Source organism: Rattus norvegicus, chromosome X, assembly GCF_036323735.1.
Source record: "Rattus norvegicus strain BN/NHsdMcwi chromosome X, GRCr8, whole genome shotgun sequence".
NCBI lineage: Eukaryota > Metazoa > Chordata > Mammalia > Rodentia > Muridae > Rattus > Rattus norvegicus.
Window position 1 is genome coordinate 121200918 of NC_086039.1, and position 19825 is coordinate 121220742.

At 40.6% G+C, this 19825-nt stretch overlaps 1 protein-coding gene across 5 annotated transcripts; it reads right to left on the minus strand.

Moving 5' to 3' along the window:
* Positions 1-75: 75 nt before the first annotated feature.
* Positions 76-18142, minus strand: Upf3b (UPF3B, regulator of nonsense mediated mRNA decay). Of its 5 annotated transcripts, none has more exons than XM_017602038.3 (11): positions 17740-18142; positions 16807-16913; positions 16552-16658; positions 12133-12231; positions 9872-9982; positions 8064-8107; positions 7477-7659; positions 7044-7082; positions 5001-5161; positions 3964-4181; positions 83-1047 (listed from the first exon to the last, which is right to left on the minus strand). In XM_017602038.3, exons 1-11 carry the CDS (start codon positions 17893-17895, stop codon positions 980-982), a joined length of 1293 nt encoding a protein of 430 aa, XP_017457527.1. In that variant the 5' UTR covers positions 17896-18142; the 3' UTR covers positions 83-979. The 5 variants fall into 5 exon arrangements, with proteins under 5 accessions (NP_001129345.1, XP_017457527.1, XP_006257517.1 ...); XM_006257455.5 differs by having other exon boundaries at positions 3881-4181; NM_001135873.1 differs by lacking the exon at positions 7044-7082 and having other exon boundaries at positions 76-1047; positions 3881-4181; positions 17740-18004.
* Between the last annotated feature and the right edge of the window lie 1683 nt (positions 18143-19825).

Consider the following 19825-nt stretch of genomic DNA (forward strand, 5'->3'; position numbering starts at 1 on the left):
ACAGGGCATGGTTGAGGCCCTTGGTTTCATCCCCAGCACCACATATAAGTGAGCACTTGAATAAATAAATGTAGCTTCACACTTGAATGAAGTAGAAATTTATTGACAGCATTACAAAACAAGCTAAGACTGAAAGCTGCCATGACAGGAACAGATATTGGTGTAGTTTGCTTCCTGAAGAGGGTATTCACTCAAATCATCAGACCTAAGGTAAAACAAAGACTAGATTATCAGTAACTAACCAAGGACTACATTTTATCTATTAACAGGAAAAGATGCTAAAGGCAAAAACGAGATGTTTACAAGTATTTTTGATGCTAAGTTCACAGAAGTAAAACAAGCTGTAATTACGCAAACTTCAGACACAGGATATAGATGTAACGAGACTATTTAAATCCTTTCCATCAGCCATTATTTGCTCTACCTTCTGCTCCTACTTGTGCTACAATTACATGCTTGTTGCTTCTACACTACAGAGTCAACACCAACAATGCAAAAGTTAGATCCCAACAAGACTTAGTGTGCTCCTGCTCCACTCGAACTAAGGCGCGCCAAGCCAGGATTAAGACACCTGTTGAGTTTCGAACCTGCTCTTTTTAGCTGTCATAACAAAGTTAAGCCCTTATTTGACATTTTTCACTTGCAATATCCTTGCTACCATCTTTTTCTGAGACATTAAAATTAACTTGTGGAAACTGCAGAAAACAATGAAATTGTCCTTTGATTCTGCGCCTGCAATCTTATTCTGCTTAGACACACTCCTCTGTAGTGCCCCACCAGCACAGCGACCCCTTTTCTTGTTCTCTGTTCCTCTGCCCTGAAGGCACTTCTGGACAGCATAGCCAGGTGCACTCTGGCTGCCTGGACAGTCAGGACACCTATGGCCATTTGGACTTCTCACTCCTCTCCTCCTTCTTTTCTATGGCTAATACCACTTTCCTGCTTTTTCTCCACTGGGGAATCTCCAGGCTTGATGCTGTCATCGGCGGGACAGAGTCGACTTCGGCTTCGAGCCCCTGGTTGGTAAAGCTGCATTGCTGGACGATCCTGAAACAAAACAAAATATTCATGTTATAACCCTGTGATTCCGCTTTAACACAGGGAGCGTTCCACAGCACTAATTATGCACTCATATATCCTGAGACCAAGTCATACCAGGCCAAAGACTTGGATATATGGTACATAACAGTTTCTCCTTTCCTCTCTCCTCCAAAAAAAAAAGCAAACATTTTTGGCAGGAGGGACTGAAACAAGAGCCTTGTACATGGTAGGTTAGTGCTGCACTGAGCCATATTTCCAGCCCCTTTTCTATTTATCCTGAGACAAGCTATCACTACGTGGCCCAGGCAGGCCTTGACTTTAACATCTCCTTGCCTCAGCCTTCCTGGGATTACAAGCTGTCACTACCAGCTCTAGCTGCTGCCACTTTTTATTTAAGTCAGGATCTCTCAATGTAGTCTAGCAGTCCTGGAAATTCTTATGTAGTCCAGGCTGGCCTCAAGCTCACAGAGATCTGTCTCTGCCTCCTGAGTGCTGGGATTAAAGGTGTTCAACACTATGCCCAACCTGTAGTCATTTAAGAATGACTCTACACATCTACTATGGTGACTTTTGGAGAAGTCTATTGTATAAGTTTTAAAATAATACTTTATTAATTCTTTGAGAATTTTGTACATGTATATAGTGTATTTGCCTAATTTTAAAACTATCTCAAGATCACCTAACTATTTAGCTATTAGCTAAATAAAAATTAATTGCCTCTACTTTTTTAAACTTAAAAACTACAAGAATCAAGGGCCAAGCTATAGCTCAGTGACAGAGCGTCTAATACATTCAAAGGCCTGGGTGAAAAACATCACTGAAGAAACCACAACAATTACATGCCTGTGATTCTCTACCAGTAAACTGTCTTTTGTTTGTTTGTTTGTTTTTGTTTTTGTTTTTTTTTTTGGTAGGAGAGGGAGAACAGGGTCTAAGGTAGCCCAGGCTGACTTTCAACTTGAAATCCTCCTTCAGACATGGGCCACCATGTCCCATGCAATAAATTCACTGTAAAAATTCAAAAGTACACAAAAATATGTTTGTTTGGCTCAGTGGTAGAATTAGGTCTTGGATTTGATCCAGCGAAGCAAAAACTGAAAAAAATCTGCCTGCCTTACAGAAATCTACCTGCTTCTGCCTCCTGTGTTCTGGGATTCTAGGTGTGCACCACACCTAGCCTTTTATTATATGTAAGTACACTGTAGCTGTCTTCAGATACACCAGAAGAGGGCATCGGATCTCTCTTTTTTTTTTTTCTTTTGGAGCTGGGGACTGAACCCAGGGCCTTGAGCTTGCTAGGCAAGCGCTCTACCACTGAGCTAAATCCCCAACCACACCTAGCCTTTTAAAAAAGATTTATTTATCCTTAAATTTTTAAGTGTGCGTGTATATATATAAGTACATGCAGTTGCCCATTGTGGCTGGAGTTATGTCTGTGAGCTGCCTGACATGGGTACTAGCAATTGAACTCCAGTACTCTGAAAAAAATAATATTCACCCCTTAACAGCTAAGCCATCTCTCCAGTGTTGTTATTGATACAGGGTTTCTCTACATAGCCCTGGCTGCCCTTGGATTCAGCTAAATAGACCAGGTTGTCCCTGAACTCAGGGATCCTCCTACATCTGCCTCCCAAGTGCTAGGATAAAAGCTTGTTTTTATTATCATTTTTTGAACCTAGGGCCTCATGCAAGCTAGGCAAGCATTTTAACCACTGAGAAACACTCTCAACCCAAAGCTCATTTTTATATACCACCCATGTCTATTTTCTTTCAGAGTTTGGCTGTTGTGACAGAGGCTGTATGGCTCAAACAACCTAATCTATTTAGCAGCTGGTCTTTTCAGAAAAAAAAATTGCTGATGTCTAGCCTAGATTTGACTATTACTTTCATTTTAAATTGTTTAATTATAACTTTTTAATGCTGGGTTTTGAACATATGGTTCCAATTATGCTGCTGTGTACCACAGTACCAGCACTTAACTAATAACTGTAAAAATAACAGAATATGTATGTTCAATGAGATAAAAAAGTTATAATTTGCCAATCTGCAATCTGAGAAGATTCACAGGACAAATTGCTTTCTACAACAACCAAGGGAGAAAAAGGAGATTGTTTAAAGTTCAACCACACACTATGAACATTTGTTCACAGTCCTTATTTAAAAAGACATTAATGATGCAACGGGGAAACTCTGACTCTGAAAAATTAGGATATTAAGAAATTACCTTTGAAGCTGGGCATGGTGGCACATGCCTTTAATGTCAGCACTCAGGAGGCAGAGGCAGGTAGATCTCTGTGAGTTCAAGGCCAGCCTGGTCTACAAAATGAATTCCAAGACAACCAAGGGTACAAAGAGAAACCCTGTCTTGAAAACCTCCCAAAAAAAAAAAAAAAAAAAAAGAGCGAACAAAAAAAGAAAAACAAAAAGTAAAAAAGAGAGAGAGAAATTACCATTGGGCTGATGAGATGGTTCATTGGGTAAGAGGACTTGCTGCCAAGCTTGACAACCTGGGTTCAATCCCTAGAACCCACCTGGTGGAAGGAGAGAATGGCTCCCACAAGTTATCCTCTGACCATCACTCATGCACTTGGACAGGTGTGTACTTGGGCACACTCATGTGCACACACGCAAAAAAAAAACCAAATGAATAAATTAGAAAAAAAGAAAATGAAAATGCCACAATGGGGACTGGGGATGAAGTTCACTGGCTGAAAGCTCGCAATGATTCAATACCTAGTGAGCGTGGGGAGAGACACATTCCTTTCAATTTATACTTGTAAGAACAGGGAAAAAAATCCTCATAAAAACAACCAAGTGTAATAAAAAAAACCAGCAGCACCTTGTTCCTTATGCGATCTCTCTTAACCACTTCCTCTTTTTTTTCAATTTTTTCTAACGAGCATATTGATTCTGTATTCTCACTCTTCTTTCCTTTATCTCGAAGTGCTTCTTTCTCTCTCTTCATTTCTTCTTCCTTTCGCTTAAAAGCCTTCTCTTTCTCATAGCGCTCCTTCTGCTGCTGCCTCCGGCGCTCTTCTTCCTGCCGCTTCATCCTCTCTCTTTCTCGGATCATGCGCTCCTGATCTCTTTCATAATCCCGGTCCCTATCTCTGTAGTCTCTGACACTCTCGTCATCAGGCCTGTATGAAAAATAAACAAGAGGGCTGGAGACACAGTTCAGTGGATAGAGCGCTTTGCCTAATGCTGTGTGAAGTGCCCAGGGCTCAAGTCCCAGCACTACAGGCTCGAGAGCCTATCTGAAAAACAAAACAAGACAAATTAGAACAGAACGGAATGAGGGGAGACTAAACCTTCAAGCATCAAGACTGCAAATGCAGAAACACTGGGATTCTAAATTGGCCATCTTATTGAGGGTGCACTTTTACAGCTGAGGAAAAAGTAGCAGTTGTTTTAGAAAATAAGAAGGAGCAGATATCAGGGCTGGAGAGCTGACTCATAAGAGCCTATCTATCGTTTTTGCAGATATTACTCAGATGGCTTATTACTGCCACTTACAACTCCTGTTACAGGAGGGTCTGACACCTTTGGCCTCCATGGGCACATGCACTCATGTGCACATAGGCACACACAAGACAGACAGACTGATACACACACACACACACACACACACACACACACACACACACTGAAAATAATGTAAGTAAAAAAGAAAAACCAAAGGTCATTCACCTAGCTGGAGACACAAGAATATTTGAAACCTTCGCTCCTCCTCCCTCCACTCCATATAAAGCAGTTCATTTCCTTTTTTTTGGACAAGGTCTTACTATGTAGTCTAAACTGACCTTGAAGCTAGCCATCCTCCTACCTCAGCCTGAGTGTTATTATTATAAGCTGCAAGCCAGCAAATAATTTAATTCCATCCCAGTCTAGGACACGGCCATCTACATTAGTGCTACTGATGAAAGATGGTTAAGAGCCAGCTCTCACTGCTGACTGACCTCTTTGGTTTTTCATCCTTCAGTTCGACATCAGAACGCCTGGGCAGAGTATAACTGTGCCCACTGGCTCTGTCTTCATTCAGATTTTCTTTGTCCAGTCTCTTGGTTTTGTCTCTTTTATCAAGTTCCTTTTCATCTCCTTTTTCTGGTTTCCTGAGCAGCTTTTAAAGAGAAAATGTTTAATTTTTATTCTGGTACATGGGGCACTGCCTTCTGATTCTATCCAAAATCCCATAATATACTAAATATTTTAAATTTAGATTACAGAAGACCCTTTATCTCTGCCATTAGCCTCAAACTTCCAGTGAGCAGTTAAAGCCCAATAGTGATTTATCAAAAGGAAGCTACCAATGTGAAAGTGTCATCCCCCTACAGGAAGTGGTTTCATCATCCTGTGGCAATGATATCAATACTCCTTTGGTTTCAAGTCAACCTCTTTTGAAGGGGCTTTGAGACAGGGTCTTAATATGTAGCCCAGGCTAGCCAGGAAATTATAATCTGCCTATATCTGTCTCCCTAGTGCTGGTTAAAAGTGTGTATCACCATACCTGGTTACAGGTCAAACTTTTAAGTGACTCAGTGTATTTTTTCTTAGTTTGTTTTTCTTATGTGTATATTCCTGGAATGCCAAATACCTTAATTACCAAAGGAGAGATCCATTGCAGGAATGATTCTTTAAGAAATGATGTTTAAGCCTGAGAACAACATATTTATGACGGTACAATCACATTGTCATTAGAGATAAATAGCAAGAATAATTTGGTGCTGGATTTTTAAAATCCAAAAGTCTTATACAATAGAATGTTGAGACTCCATCTCTATTCGGTGCCACATAAGATGCTCTTTCTGACATCATTGCTATAAAGAGGTATCATGAATACCTCTGAAAGGTGTTGGATGGGCAGTTTCTTAGACAAAACATCATAGTAAAGGCATAAGAGGGTCATCTCAGGGAGAGGGCATCATGCAAGTCACAAAGCAAAAGGCAAAGGAACCACACTTAAGCATGAGCTACTTCAGCACACACAGCAACTGCAAATGGGAAACCAAAATTGACACAATAAAGGTCCCAAAGCAAAATGAGGGCATATGTGCAGGTTTCATTAGAAGTGTTCTTATTTCTCTAATGAACATCTATCTACCTGTATTAGATGCCGAGATGTTCATTATTCTCATAAGAACATTAGAGAAGCTGTCCAGCATGGCTGGCTACCTTCCGTCTTGCTCATCATGAGGACTAGCAAGTCAAATAACTTGTGGCATGGCGGACAGACACTCAGCTGCAAGGAACTGAGGTGGAACATTCCCCTCTATCAGCGATGATGAGCCTAAAAAAGGCTCAGGAAACCCCAGCCCCTTTAAACTGTTGTGTTTCCAGAAAGTAGAAGAAGGCGACCATGCCAATATACCTGTAAGATGCTTTCAGGCTCTCTGAGGGTCTAGTGGCAAGTACTTCTCTAGGATGTTACTGCCTAAGCCATGCCCTTGGCAAGGAAGCAGAAAGGCTGAGCTTTTTCTACAAGATTTCCTCTTCCTACATGCAAGGCAGCAATAAGCATCTGCTGCTCATAGATTTCTAGATGCAAGACGGTCACTCAGGAATCACGTGAGAGGGGGAAAGCACTTAAGGCACAGTATCTGTCCATACACTTCTCCCATTGGAAGACGCATAAGAGAAGATGAGAAGGCGCTGTATATCCTGACTTTCCTCTGAATTTATATTGCTGGTACTTCTGGGTACCAGCAGAGCATCAGAGCTCCCTCTATTTTATTCTATCCTACTTTATTGAGACAGGTTCTGGACCTGCAGGCCTGGCTGGCTTCTCAAACTAAACCCTCGTGCTGTGTTGAGTCACCATGCCTAGTTTTGGGTTTCCTTTTAAAGAGAGATATCAAAAAGCTCAGCTTTTACAAAGCCCCAAGTCCATCTGTACGGGCTTTACTATGTAACACTAACACCACCACCACCAAAAGTTCTTATTAGCTAAGACCTGAGTGTATGACATGATACTAGGTGCTCTGTATCATGTACTTGATCCTTACATTTTTCTGATTCACAGCTTGTAACAGAAACCTGTGTACCTGAAGACAGTGGAAAACAAACAGATGAGGCAACTTCATGTATCATTTATGAAAGAAAAGCTGAATAAAACCCCAAATTCATGCAAGCCACAACTAAGTCCTCCTTTACCAGGAACCGAGAGACTAGTGACCCACATACCAAACATTACTAGTGACTTAAGCAAACAGGTCTGCAATGGAGGATGATAGATAGCATTGGGTAAAGTATTGAATCCTTCTATGGCATCTTAAGCTTAAAACTTAATACTATTGGCACAACAGGAAATGTATTTCTGTACACCACCCCCCGCCCCAGTGTAAAACCAAAACAAAACGTGCCGCAACAAGAGGCTCATGCACACACAGATGCATGCAGTTTTCAGAGGCATGCAGTCAGCTTTCGTTACTTTCATACCTTAATCTTTGGTTCATCCCTTATCTTTTCCCTTTCTGGAATTCTTTCTATCTTCTTTAGTTTTTCTATATCTTTTCTTTTTCGTTTCTCCTCTTCTTTCCATTTTCTTCTCTCTTCTTCTCTTTGTCTTTTCCTCTCTATTTCCCGTCTCCTCCTCTCTTCTCTCTTTTCTTCTCTCATTCTCTAGAAATAACAACACAACCCTTTTGATTACAAACATGCCAAAACCCCAATTAAACCCAAAGGCAGTTTGGGTACCTGCTAACCTATCTGACTTTTTTCCTTCTTTCTTCATTGTCCTTACTACCCATTCTCTTGAGAATCAAGACCAGAATCTGCTCCTCCTATTCTCTTTGTACACCTCAAGGCGTTCAGGGTACTGCAAATGTCTCTAGGACGGCAAAGCTCTCTCCAGGTCTACAGGGTAAACCTCTAGACCCACAACTGCCTTGAATAAGATGGCCGAAGAAGCTTGAAGGGCTAACTGGGGAAGGGAGCCATGTTTCCTGCAGGATTCCAAGGCTCTCGAATGTTCATTCACTGTAAACCAATAAAGAGCCAAGACAACTACCAAAATGAACACTTACCTGCTTGTTCTTCAGGAAGCTCAAAAGTGGGGTTGTCCTTTTAGCTATAAAGCATAAGCAGATTATTAATCAACCCTGGAAAGGAGTCTGCTTTTCATCATCCCCTACTACCCTTACCCACTCAGGATGGGGAAATTACACCCCTTACAAAATCTACAACTGCATTAACTCAACCAAGTTTTATAGTATTCTATTTCAAATTGCAGGCTTAAAATATTTTTTTAACTGTGGATAAAACCAGGTGTTGGCACACGCCTGTGGACACAAGAAGATCAGGAGTTGAGGCCATCCCTGGCTATATGGCTATAAGGTTTGTGTCTAGCTGGGACACATGAGACGCTCTCAAGAAAGAAAGAAGGAGGGAGGGAGGAAGGGAAAAGGAAAAAAAGAGAGAAAAATAGTGAATTAGTTCCCACTGAATACTGAAGTGTTTATGAGTCATTTGTAACTGGTAAGAAGTAAGTAAGGACAGTCTTATCATACAGGAGCGTGTTTGTTCAACTGGACAAAACCTGATCATTCGGATTCCCTAAATCTAACTCTAGGAACTTATTCTAAGGAAGTGATCAGATATGAGCTTATTCTGCATATTCATTAATAGAAATGTTTTAGAAATTTATTTAAGGAGGTTAAGAGCAAGTACTGCTATTCCAGAGGACCTGAGTTCAATTCTCAGTATCGACATCAGGTAGCTTAGAGCCTCAGAGTTCACAGTAACTCAAGCTCTAAACAATCTGAAGTCTCTGGCCTCCCTAGGAATCAGCACTCATGTGCATATACCCTCCTCCAGCACGCATAGACATCATTAAAAGAGTAAAAATGGATCAGATATGGTGGCACACTAGGAGATAGAGGCAGGCAGATCTCTGAGAGTTTAAGGCCAGCCTGGTCTACATACCAAGTCCCAGGACAGCCAGGGCTACACAGATAAACCCTATCTCAAAACAATAAACAAACAAAAAACCAAGCAAAATAAAAATGAGTTTTTAAAAAGAAATTTATTTAAGTTCATTTTTCAACATTCTGAACAATGATATTAACCTTGATGGCATCTTTTTGAACATAACTTTTGAAAATTTTTCTTTTTGTTTATTTAGATCTAGGGTCTAATATGGCTCAGGATGGTCTGGTCTTTGTAACTGAAGATGTTCTTAACCCCTGATCTTTCTGCCTCTATCCCCCAAGTGCTGGAATTACAAGGGTATGCCACCATTACAATCTTTTTTGGTTTGATTTGGTTTGGTTTGGTTTCTTTACTCACTAAATTGCTCAACTGGCCACAAGCAAACTACAGCCCAGGCAGACCTTAACTTTCCATCCTCCTGAGTGGCTAGGATTATGGAACAAATTTCTGGGATAAATTCCTAGGGGTGGAAATCCTTGGTCAAACTCTATATCAGTAGTTAGAATTGGTTGCTTAGAACAAACATCTGAACTGAAATTTCTCAGATTTTCAGTTTTATAGTAATGAATTTGAGCTGTTAGATTACCAGGTCAAGTTTTCAGAATAAACCTACTATTAGGAGACAATTGTTCTTCAAAGACTTACCTTTGGCTAGGAATCCTGTAACAAGCTTTAAACTCAGCATACTTATTACCACAGCTGTATAACACTAAGAAAGCCACTAGAATCTTGTCTTATGGATGCAGTGTCCCCATGTGAGGTAGGTGTTACTCTATGCATTCAAGTAGAAGCAGTGAAGAGAATGAATTCAAGATCACACAACTGCCAAACTATGCAGGAGGAGACAAGACTTTAGTAGTCTTAGAACCAAAAAGCCATTGGCCAAAATCCTTTTCCTACTTACCTATTAATTCTCGATTTTTGGCTTCAATTTCTTCCAGCAATGTCTCTGGAGTAGATGTCATTTTCTCATTGTCTGTGGCATAACTCTCCAAAAATTTTCTGTATTCTGGATCTAAATAAACATTTAAGGAACAGAAAATAGAGAGTTTAAACAACAAAAAGGAACTATTAGCTGGGATAAGTATTTATCTTAGAAGTACGGCATTTCGTCTACTATATGGAAGATTTTTAAAAAACTGAGCACATTGACAAGAGGCAGCAGACTGCTCCAGGCCTGGGTTGCACCTCAGTTGGAAAGCACTTACTTGGCATGGGTGAGGGGTTAGTTTTGAGTCTCAAGAGTCTCAGGAGATAAAAACTAAGACTTCTGCGAATCAAGAGCCACAGTTATAGGAGAAATGGGAATTATAGAGTAATTAACAGCACGTAAGCAATATGTACATGGGCATAACACACTTTAGGAATAGTCAACACAGGAGAGTGAGGTGTTCCAAAAAGATAATTGGAGGGCAAGTCCTAGACATGGCTTTGGAGAGCATGGTGATTCCTCCAGTCCATTCCTAGATACCTCTGTGCTAAGAAAGGGAGAGAAATACACCTGAGCTATTTTGTTTGCTCTTCCACATTTAATATCTGTACTATCATCAAAAAAGAGCTGTGCTGTCAAGTCCTCACTGTTTTATAAAGTACCTGTTAGAGTAACAAAAGACAGAAATTCAACAAGGTGATTCTAAAAGTTCAATCTGACAGAAAAATATTGGCTGGTGGCTGGATAGATGGCTGAACAGTTGAGAACAGTAGCTGGACTCTCAGAGGACCCAGGTTCAAGTCCCAGAACCTAATGGTACCTCACAGTATTCTGTCTCTCCAATTCTAAGGGATGAGGTACCCTCTTCTAGCCTCTGAGGTGCATGCATGTGGTATATAGATATACAAACAGGCAAACACCCACACACATAAGAAATAAAACTAAAAATTACTGAAGCTAAATCCTTATCTAATACAGGAGTCATACAACAGTTAGCCAATATAATGTTACCAAAATCGCAAAATCTAGAATTAGTTTTGCCTTAGATGGAAATTATTTCAGTTTTCCATTCCCAAATTTCTGTTTAGCCTAAGAATTCCATGTATTGTTAACTACATATTCAAAGCCTGGGAGATCAGACTGGCAATTTGAGTTGCTTTACATGAAGTTACTTGGGATAAGGCTTTTTTTCTTCTTTTGGGTGGGAGATGTTTCAAGATGGTTTAGATAGTACAGACATCTACTGTCAAACCTGATGACCTGAGTTCAATCCCCAGGACCCAAACAGTAGAAGGGAAGGACCAAGTCCTCCATGCTGTCCTCTGAACTCTACACTTATGCATTCCCCCCACCCCCACTACATACACCAATTAAAAAAAAGTTTTGGGGGGCTAGAGAGATGTCTCATTAGTTAAGAGTACCGACTGCTTTTGGACCAGGGTTTAATACTAAGCACCCACATAGTAGTTCCTAATTGCCTATACTCCAGTTCCAGGGGACATAATGTCCTCTTCTGATTTCTCCTTTCACGAGGCACACAAATGCTACATAGACATACATGCAGGCAAATTACTCATATACATAAATAAAAGCAAATCTCAAAAAATTGTACAAAGCTTTCTACCACAGGTCAAACCTTGTTTTAGAACACAGAAAGTCAAATCATGGCAACAGTAGGGGGTTGCAAGGAGCACTCATTAGTCTTTAAAAACTGATTTTTCTTACCATTTTCTTTTCAAAACATTTTATGTATTTTTTTTAAATTGTAGAAGTGTTGTCTGCATGTACACCTACATGCCAGTAGGGAACATCAGATCCCTTTATAGATGGTTGTGAGGGGGCACCATGTGGTTGCTGGGAATTGAACTCAGACCTTTGGAAGAACAGCCAGCGTTCTTAACTTCTTAAGCACTGAACCACCTGAGCTGCCCTTTCTTAGCATTTTCTAATCAGAAGACTCAGACTCAGAGTGATTTACTGCTCAGTGGTTAAGACTAGATTGCTCAGTGGTTGAGGAATGAAACACCAACAGCCAAAGAGAACAGAAACACAGGAAAACCCACACCCACTTAACAGCTTCCATAAGCATAAGATTTCTCATTAACTTTATCTGTATGTTTTCTAATTTAACATACTGGAGTCTAACTCACAAGGACATCATACAAAAGAACTAAAAACTAAAGTGGATAGCTAAAAGCCGACAATGGTAGTATATAACTGGAGCTATACTGTACCATCCTCGATAGTCCCAACTTTTGTATCTCTTTTCTTAATCTTCTTTTTTGCAGCTTTTTGAAATGGTGCAAATTCTACTATAGCATGATATTCCTGACCTGTTTAGGAAAAAAAATACCATTCTTGCTTTAACAATGAAGATGTCAAAAAAGATGTATAAGCAAATCAACCTGTTTTTTAGACCTACTTCGATGACAGTCATTTGAATAATCTCCCAAAGGCCAACACCCTTACTAGAATAACATAGAGTAACTACAGAATTAACTCTGATAACATAATTAAACATACGACAGCAGACTTAGGGAGTAGTATGTACCTACAATCTCAACTACCGGGAAGACTGAGGCAGGAATATTGCTTAAACCCAAGAATTTCAGGCCAGCACACAAACATCCTATCACAATCAACAACAGCAACAGATAAATAAAACGGAGCAGAGAAGTCAATGTTCCCTGAAATTCAACTTCTAAAATGTGGTGTTTTGATATGTGAAAAGACATTCTATAATTTAATTTTCATTAATGTATATATTAGAACCTAAAATAGTGGCTCTTGTTGATAAGTGCTAACACTGGTAAGGTGAAAGCAAGAGGGCCATGAGTTCAAGGCCAGCCTGGGCTGCCTAGCAAGCTCCTGTCTCAAAAATCCTAAATAATCTAGCAAACATTAGATATCCCTTAAATAAGCAAACTTTAAGAAAAACTATTTTTGCAAGTAGGACACTTCATGTAGCCACAGCCAGCCTCAAACTTGCTATGTAGTTAAACTATCTTAAAACCCTGATCCCCTTGCCCCTACCCTCCGAACTCTGGGGTTACAAGCATGTAATTCCCAGCTAGAAGTAAATCTAAAGACAGAAGCTTCATGTAGAGGCACATGCTGGTCATCCCAGTACTCATGACGAAGACCATTAGTTTAAGGCCACTGTTGGAGAGTGAGACCCTGTCTGGGGATCCAGGAGATACTAATGGTTTAGAGTTAGTTGTAGGGATGACAACTAATGAGTATGGGGTTTCTCATTGGGATGATGATCCAGTCTAAAATTAGGTTGTGGTGATGGTCACACAACTCTATGAAGAAATGAAAAATCAAAGGGGTAGATTTTGCTAGGCAGTAGTGGCAAATTCCTTTGGTCCCAGCAGAAAGAGGCAGATCTCTGAGTTCAAGGCCAGTCTGGTCCAGAGTGAATTCCAGAACTGTAGAACAACAGAAAAAAACTCTATCTATAAAAAAAAATGTGGGACTGGGGAGATACCTCAGAGATTAAGAGCACTGACTGCTCTTCCAAAGGTCCTGAGTTCAATTCCCAGCAACCACATGGTGGCTCACAACCATTTATTTTTTTTTCTTTTTTCTTTTTTTCAGAGCTGGGGACCGAACCCAGGGCCTTGCGCTTGCTAGGCAAGTGCTCTACCACTGAGCTAAATCCCCAACCCTCACAACCATTTATAATGAGATCTGGCACTTGCAGGCATACATGAAGGCAGAAAAAACACTATATACATAATAAATATTTTTTAAAGATTTATTATACAGTGTAGTTGTTTTCAGATACACCAAAGAAAGCAACAGATCTCATTACAGATGGTTGTGAGCCACCATGTGGTTGCTGGGATTTGAACTCAAGACTTCTGGAAGAGCAGTCAGTGCTCTTAACCACTGAGCCATCTCTCCAGCCCATAATAAATCTTTTTAAAAAGTGGGTTTTATTATGTGTAAATTGTGTCTTCATAAAGCTATTTTTGTGAATAAGGTACCAATGTGAGTTTGACAGATGAAATTAACTTCATTATAGCAATCATTTTACAGCATATGCATAATCAAGTTATCATATTACACAGCATTCAGAAAAGAGAGACAGGAAGTTCAAGGCTGGCCTGGTCTACACAGAGAAATTGTTTCAAAAAGTCAGGACAAAGGAAAATGAAACTCCGAAAGGGCTACAGATTGCACATATTGTATGATTCTGTTGAAATGAAATGCCCAAGTAGGGAAATCCATAGAGACAAAGTAGATCAGTGTGGCTGCCAGGGCTGAAGGGGAGATAGGAGAAACGGCTACCAGATGCGGGGTTCTCTGGGGATGAGGAGACACTGCAGAAGTAGTAGTGATGATTGCAGAAGTTTGTGAATATACTAACCCCATTAAGTTTGCACTTACAGATGGTGAATTTTATGATGTATAAATTATAGTTCAATTTTTCATTGACTGTTAAAAGAAGATATATTAGATCACTCCCACCAAGCAGTGTCATACAAGGTACACAATACTATCTTGTCTTCAGTGGCACATGGACATTAACTAGAATAAAGTAAGAACTGGAGTTGGGTTGGGCAGCATATACTTGTAATCCTAGTACTCAGAAGATGAAGGCAAGAGGAGGAGAAATCCAAAGCCGGACTAGGTAGCAAAGCCACATCATGAGGGAAACATGGTTATGGAAATCCTAGAATGCAGAACCAGATGAGTAACTATTTGAAGAGTAGAAAAAAACAGATGAAAGGACTGTGAAATTGGCGGAGACAGACTGGGGAAACAAACAAAAAAGAAAACCAGAACTGAGGTGAGGCAAGGCAATGGAGGGCTATGACTTGGAAGTTTTGTTTCATAACTATCAGTTTAAATCATCTTTTCAAAAGGGTTAATTTCAAGTTTGGTATATAGCTCACTGGTAAAGGCATGGCCTAGTATGTGAGAATCCCCAGGTCTAATCCTTAGTATAGTGGGTGCGTGCAAGTGTGCACACACACATGTACACACACACACACACACACACACACACACACACACACGAGGATTTTATGCCAATTAAGTTGAAGTATACAGAAATAGAAAAACAGAAACCCTTGCAAAAGACGCTGACTGTCTGTATATTACCTGGTGAGAACACAATGTATAGTATAGATAGTCTCAAAAAAAGCCCTAGAAGTCTCAGAAAAAAACTACATTTTAGGTGCTGGAGTGATGGCTCAGTGATTAAGAGTACTTCTTACTCTTAGATCTGGATTCAATTCCTAGCACCCACATCGCAGCTCACACACATCTGTAACTCTCCAGTCCAAGTAATCTGATGCCCTTGTCTGGCCTCTGTAGGGAACAGGCATGAACAGGCAACACCCATACACATAAAATACTTTAAAAATAAACACAATAAATGTAACTGTAAAAAAGAAAATCTACAGCAGGCTGGTGAGAGGGCTCAGTGTGTGAGGGCACTTGCCACCAAGGTTGATGATCTGAGTTCAACTCCCGAGACCCTCATAGTAGAAGGGAGACTAAGGATTCCATAGCCTGATGACACACAAAATAAACACATTTGTGTAATAAAATTATTAAGAAAATAATAAGTTGATAAGACATCACTTAGATAAAAGGGATAAAAAATGAAAATATTATACAACTTGGATCCCTGAAGTTAAATGAGAGATCATTGTCATCTACTAGAATAAAAATGCTGGTCAGGAAAAGATAGCCAGTTTGGGAAATTTGATAATTAGGCAAGAGGAAGAATGTAGCAAAGAGTGACTTTTAGCAAGTAAGAGACCCTTATTTGACCCTAAGTGTACACAAGTTGGACAGGCACAGTTGTCAAGTCTCAACTTGTATAGGCATATTCCATAACAAGGATTTAATATTTGCAAACTTAGAGTAATTGAGGAAATAAAAACAGACAGGAACCCCCACATCACTTGTCCATGATCATAAAACCAAATGAGAGCTGGCAAATGGCAACTTGAATACATTGTAGCTAAATATTGCAAATACCAGATAGCAAATAACAAGTGAGACAGGAATTCAGTCAGAAACCTGTCACTGTTACAAACTGTGTATCTTGGATCCCAAGAATTTGTGTGTTCCTGTTTGTTGCTGATGCTGGGGATTGAACCCAAGGTCTCAGACATAATCAATCACTGCATTACATCTCCAGCCTGGAAGATCAAACTTGATACTTTAGTTATATGCAACTTTGTGAGAAAGGTAAACAGTATCCTAACTGAGGACTGGCAACAAACGTTATTAATCAGTAGCTTTGAAACAGAAAGTCAACATTTAAAGCAAGTTTAAAGTATCACATAAGGAGAAAGCAGTGGCAATTTCACTCACTGGATCAAAGTAAAGAAACAGTAAATTAATAAAAATATCTCAGAGTTATAAAAATTCTTTCAGTGTTGCACATTTTATCTTAAAGAAGTTTAGAAAAAGTAGCTACCTAGGCATGCTCTCCCCAACCCCTTCCTCCCTCTCCGCAACCCTCTCTCTTTTCTTCTCTCTCCAGGGTCATTTCTAGACTGGCCTCAAACTTGAAGTCATCCTCCTGCCTCTGCCACTAGCGCTCTGATTACAGGCATGCATCACAAGTGGCTGTACACATTCTCTTAAACATAACCATGGCAAACTCTCCTGAATTGTATACTCACCTTTATTGTCAAGGAATACATAGCCATCAAATCGGTCCCTGAATAAAAGAATGTCCTCTTGGTTTTTAAAGTTGATATATGCTCTGGCATACATATGAGGATAAAGACTGTAGAGGGGAAAGCAATGATGTGAATATGGTTGCAGGTCTGGCTGAATTGCAAACATGTATATATTAAAGACACTAGCTCAAAAAAACAAAAAGGATAAAGAGAAAGAAAGACTGTTTTGCACCCCCGTTTAATTTTTTTTTTTACCTAGTATCATTGGAAAAAAACTCAAAATAATCATGCTCAGGCATAGGTTGAAGATGTTCCTGAAGCTGCTCCTTGGTCAGAGTGGGAGGTAATCTTCGAATTACGACCTTAGGAAATGAATGGAGAAAGTAAAATCAGTACATAGCAACGAAGTCTTTGACGTACCATGGCTTCTGATAATCGGCTTAAAAAGACAAAAACACTTATTATAAAACCACTGAAAATATCCTTCAGCCCAGTGCTCTGAATTACTCAAAGGTATAGATAGCGTGGGTCTATACAAACTCCTGGAAATGAAAACTGTCTGAGGCTAGAACAATCCCAGGTTCTGTTCTTAAATGGAGTTTAAAATCCATTTCGTCCGAATCTGTTGGTTAAAAAGGTAGACGAATCCTGGTCTTTTGTGGGTGTCACGAAATTTTATCTCTCACACGTCTAACGTGCGCTAAATGAACTCCCCTCCTCATTCTGCTTAACACACAGAAAACATTTACCCATCGCCCTCCTTCGGTCCGCTCTTCCAGGTCATCAGTTCCCTTAACGTGCTCCCCCAACTCGCCTCCATTAACACTTACACTACAATAACTCCCACCCCTAAACCCTGGTGTCGAAAGGTCTATTTAGCAATTCAAACCAATTAAAGTTCCCCTATCTTTACTGCCGCTCCCCTCTCCCATAGCCACCCGAAAGTCGCAGCTCTGACCTAAACCCTTCTCATCTGGGAACCGTCCCTTTCCCTCACCCCACACTTCAGGGGCTTTACCAGAACCTGTTAATCCCATTTCCACCAGCTCGTGAGACGGAGCGAAGCAATTTCCATTCAGTTAGAAACAGAAGAGATACCCGGGTGAGGAAGAGAACAGCCCCGTTCCCAGCCATCATCCCCAATCACTGTACACGTCCTGCCCTCTCGTGCTACCAGCCTATAAGCACCTTGCTCAAAGCTTCTTTCTTGTCCCTGTTGCGATCTTGCCTATCGTCCCCTTTGGCGCCTTCTGCGGTAGCTCCAATGCAGCCGCCTGTAGCGCCCTGAGGCGTTAACAGGGTCACTCGTTTCTCCTTAGGCCTATGATCTTTTTCTTCCTTCATGGCCACGGTGACGCTCTTAAGAGCGGTGGCACAGCTGCTAAGCCGTTACGCCGGGCACCTATGACTCTAGGGTAGAGCCCTCAGGAGCTCCGCCCACAACAAATAGCCCTAGTGATAAGCCGAGCCCCGCGTTCCATTGGGCTCCCCGAGATCTCGCGAGAGTTCAAGGCACCCGGTTTCACTCAGGGTTAAGGTTTTAACACCTGACCTTTACTTCCCGCCTGCCTAAGTCCCGTTGCTGCCCAATCCCCTAGCGGCCCAGATTCCCTCGGGGCCCGCCCCTTAGCGCGTCATTAGCAACTTCGCCATCTTGTCTAGAAACGACTCTTTCCTGGACTACAACTCCCAGCATGCAAAGCAGCTACCATTTAGGATTAGAAATGTGGGCATCATCCAGATGTCTCATAAAGATTTTTAAGTATATGTGATCTTTTAATCTTAAAAGTTTAGTGATTTTTTTCAAGATAAAAAGTACCATAAAGATTTTAAGTATATATAATCTCTTAATCTTAAAAGTTTAGTGCTTTTTTTTCCAGATAAAAAAAATACCCACAAGGTTTTGAGCCACATGAGGTAGATCGAGTGCTGGGGAACCTGAAGAGGAGGATCACGGCAAATTCAAAGTCTGGTCTAAATAGCAAGTTTCAGGCAAATTAGTACTAGATAGTGGAACCTTGTATCGACCAAACAATCAGCAGGTAAATAAATAGATAAGTAAAAGCTTTTTAAAACTGAAGTACACTTTCAGAGGCATTAGGATTTACAGATACTCTAGAAGCACACATGACACTAATTTCAATGAATTAGAACCAAAATGTATGAAATTTGTTTTCACCACCTTTCTTTCTTTTTCTAATTAAAGAATTCTCTCCTGGTATTGGTATCTAACAGGAAGGGGAGAGGAAAATATCCAACTGGATTTTGTTCACTTTCTTCCCTTTGAGAAAGGTCCAATGCCCATTAACAGTTGAATGGACAAGCAAGATGTGATACATCCACAGAATGAAGTATTGTGTCGTGGTAGTGACCAGTTGGTACATGCCATAAATTTGAGCAATAAAATGAACTATTAACCAAGTGTGGTGGCATGTTCCCTGCTTTGGGGAAGCTGAGGCAGGATGGTCATAAATTCTAGGTCAGATTGAGATATCCAACAAGATGTTTTCTGTAGATGGAAGGAGGGAGGGAATGAAGAAAGGAAGACAAGAATAAAGCATGTTGTTAGTGAGTCCACCTGAAGGAGGAGGGGAGTCTCCAGGGCAGTTTGCTGGTGCCCAAAGAAGACAAGGCACTGACTGGGCCCGGTGTGGCAGGTTCCTGATCGTGGCAGGTGGTTCTCAGCACTGTGATTAAAAAGAACCATGGTGTGTTGCAATTAAAGAAAGAGTGAGGTCTGGAGCAAACTTCCCTCACCTATATTCTGCACTAACCTGAGAACTAAAATTTTGCTACTACAAAGGATGACCTTTATCTGAAGTTGACCAGATCCTGTAACTTTGGTCTTTCTTGTAGCCCTGTATTTTTTGTGGGGAAAAAAAAGATCTGAAACCAGCATATTTATGTGTCAGGTAGACAGAGGTAAATAAGTGTAGTGGCAGATAGTAGTAGTAGTCATAGCTACTACTCCCAGCTACTGAGCCACAAGTTCACTGAGCTCACCCGTCTGAGCAACAAACTAAAATTTCATTGTTCTCCCCAAGAGACATTTATTTGCTTTTTGTTTCTTTGTTTTTTCAAGACAGTGAGACAGGGTTTCTCTGCGTAGCCTTGGCTGTCCTGGCCAAGGACTCTGGAGAACAGCCTGGCCTTGAACTCCAAGATTAGCTTGCATCTGTCTCTGGAGTCCTGGAACTAAAGGGTGTGTGTCACTAATGCCCGGCATGAGACAACATTTATTAACACTTATTTTGTTTTAGAAATACCTGGGGCT